General features: G+C 52.4%; 1 protein-coding gene across 1 annotated transcript; it reads left to right on the top strand.

Annotated features, from left to right (window-relative positions):
• LOC135605582 (U-box domain-containing protein 30-like) lies at positions 1-2,521 on the top strand. Its single transcript, XM_065095845.1, has one exon. The coding sequence runs from the start codon at positions 703-705 to the stop codon at positions 2,068-2,070; it is 1,368 nt and encodes a 455-aa protein (XP_064951917.1). The 5' UTR covers positions 1-702; the 3' UTR covers positions 2,071-2,521.

Raw genomic sequence — 2,521 nt, 5'->3', positions numbered from 1 at the left:
TATTTCTCTCGAGGCCCCTTTAATTATTTTTTTATTCTTCCTCTTTTCAAAATCCTTTTTTTATTCGCCTTTAATCGCATCTCTCTCTCCCAGTGACTGTCTCTGTGTGTCCTCGTGGCTTGCCAGGCTGAGATAGATCTTACACTCCCCGCTCTGAGGCTCCTCCTTATCTCCCTCATCAGTCTTCTAACGTTATCTTTTGGACTCAAAAGTTGCCAAGTTGTTGTCTTTCTCTGATTTTTGAGTTCCTTTTCTTTTGTGGGAAGGTTAAATTTGGGTTAGATCTCCGTCCCCTCGCTCTTATTTTGCTCTCCCCTTTTTACCTCCCGATCCGGGCCTTTGCTCGCGTATGATTTCGCCTTTTTCTACCCTCTGTGTGGGTCTCTGCGTGTGTGAGAGAGCTTTATCGACGGAGGGAGAGAAGGGGGCTTTGGGGTTCCAGAACAGGGGCGGAGATCGATCATAAGTCCATAATGGTGGTTATGATGACGAGTTGTTTCTTTTGACCGGCGCCACCCAAGCCTCCTCCGGAGCGCAGTCCGCAGCGACGCCTCCAGCAGAGCAAAAGGGCACTCTCGACACCGGTCCTATTTGCTCCTCTCCCTCCTGCTGCTAATCTTCTCCTCCCCCCTGTTTCTTCTCTTGTTGTGGCTTAAAAGTCGAATCTTGGAATCTAAAGCTGAGTTCTTGAGGCCCCGAACGATGCCGCAATACCAGCAGCAGGCTTCGTGGAGGCTGGAGGGCGGTGGGCAGGTCATAGATCTGGAGACCGCCGTCAAAGATGGGATCTTGGGCGGCGGCGAGAGCGGCGGAGGCCTCCCGGCAGGTAAAGACGGGAGTTTTGGGGCTTCTGCCGAGAAGCTCGACCTCAAGAAGATGATCGAGGAGCTCGACTCGGCGGCGGAGGAGGATGTGCCCTCGGTGTTCATCTGTCCCATCTCGCTCGAGCCAATGGTGGATCCCGTCACGCTCTGCACCGGCCAGACCTACGAGCGCGTCCACATCCTCAAGTGGTTCTCCCTGGGGCACCTCACCTGCCCCACCACCATGCAGGAGCTCTGGGACGACGCCGTCACCCCCAACCAAACCCTCCACCAGCTGATCCACGCTTGGTTCTCGCAGCGATACCTCCGCCTGAAGAAGAGATCCGAGGACGTCCAGGGCCGCACCGCCGAGCTCGTCAAAACCCTGAGGAAGGTCAAGGGGCAAGCCAGAGTGCAGGCTCTCAAAGATCTCCAGAAGATACTCGCCGCCCACCCGGCCGTTAAGAAGACCGTGGCCGACTCCGGCGGCGTCGCGCTTCTTTCTTCTCTGCTCGGCCCATTCACCTCCCACGCCGTTGGCTCCGAGGTGATCGCCATTCTTGTCAATCTTAGCTTGGATTCGGACGCAAAGGCTAATTTGATGCAGCCCGCAAAGATCTCGCTCATGGTTGACATGCTGAACGAAGGAACGATCGATACCAAGATCAACTGCACCAGATTCATCGAAATGCTGATGGAGGAGAAGAGTTTCCGCTCCGAGGTCGTGACAAGATTGAGTCTTTTGGTGGCGCTGCTGAGATTGGTGAAGGATAAGAGACACCCAAACGGCATTGTGGCAGGGCTTAGCTTGCTCAAGGCTATCTGCTTTCATGAGCAAGTCCGAAGCTTAATCGTGAGCATTGGAGCAGTCCCGCAGCTCGTCGAGCTGTTGCCGAATCTGACTTCCGAGTGCTTGGAACTGGCTTTGCACATCTTGGATGATCTCTCCACCATAGCCGGAGGCTGTTCGGCATTGAAGGATTGCGCCCAAACCATTCCCAATGCAGTGAGACTTCTGATGAGGGTGTCCGAAGCCTGTACTCAATATGCATTATCTATACTGTGGGCAGTCTGTAAGCTCGCACCCGACGAATGTGCTCCTCTTGCAGTAGAGGCTGGGTTGGCTGCAAAGTTACTGCTCGTCATTCAGAGCGGTTACAATCCAGAGCTAAAGCAACGGGCGGCCGAGCTATTGAAGCTCTGCAGTCTCAATTACACGACGACTCTGTTCATTTCGAAGTGCAAGCTAACGAGGACGATTCAATGACGGAAGAAGGCGATCACCGTACTAGTCGTTCCAATCGGGAGTGAGCGAGGCCACTGGTCGGATGATGCATGATTGGAATTAGCTACATTGCAATATCAGAATGAGGTAAGATGATCATGGCAGCCAACAGGGTGGGTGGGTGTACAGGAAGTTTGGAGGGATATGAGCTCTTGTCTTGTGTGTATAGTATGTACACTTACAGTTCTCATTCTTCATACACGAAGGAGCATCTAAATGTGGATGATCGGTGGTGAAGAGCGAAGCTGGTGTGGGATTTGGATCGATCCACTGCTCGGTGAGGTAGAGGTTGTAGTCCTCAATAAGCTTGTCGATCGAGGATTTTGGTCATTCCCATGTGATTATATTCCAGATTGTGTGTCTGCAAGAGCTTGTAAATCTTCTTCCTGTTATCGTTAAGACTGCGAGAATTCATACCAAAATTTTTGTTTCA

Source organism: Musa acuminata, chromosome BXJ2-2 (assembly GCF_036884655.1).
Source record: "Musa acuminata AAA Group cultivar baxijiao chromosome BXJ2-2, Cavendish_Baxijiao_AAA, whole genome shotgun sequence".
In the NCBI taxonomy this organism is placed as follows: domain Eukaryota; kingdom Viridiplantae; phylum Streptophyta; class Magnoliopsida; order Zingiberales; family Musaceae; genus Musa; species Musa acuminata.
The sequence above is the reverse complement of the archived record's forward strand: the minus strand, read 5'-3'. Positions and strand labels throughout refer to the sequence as shown.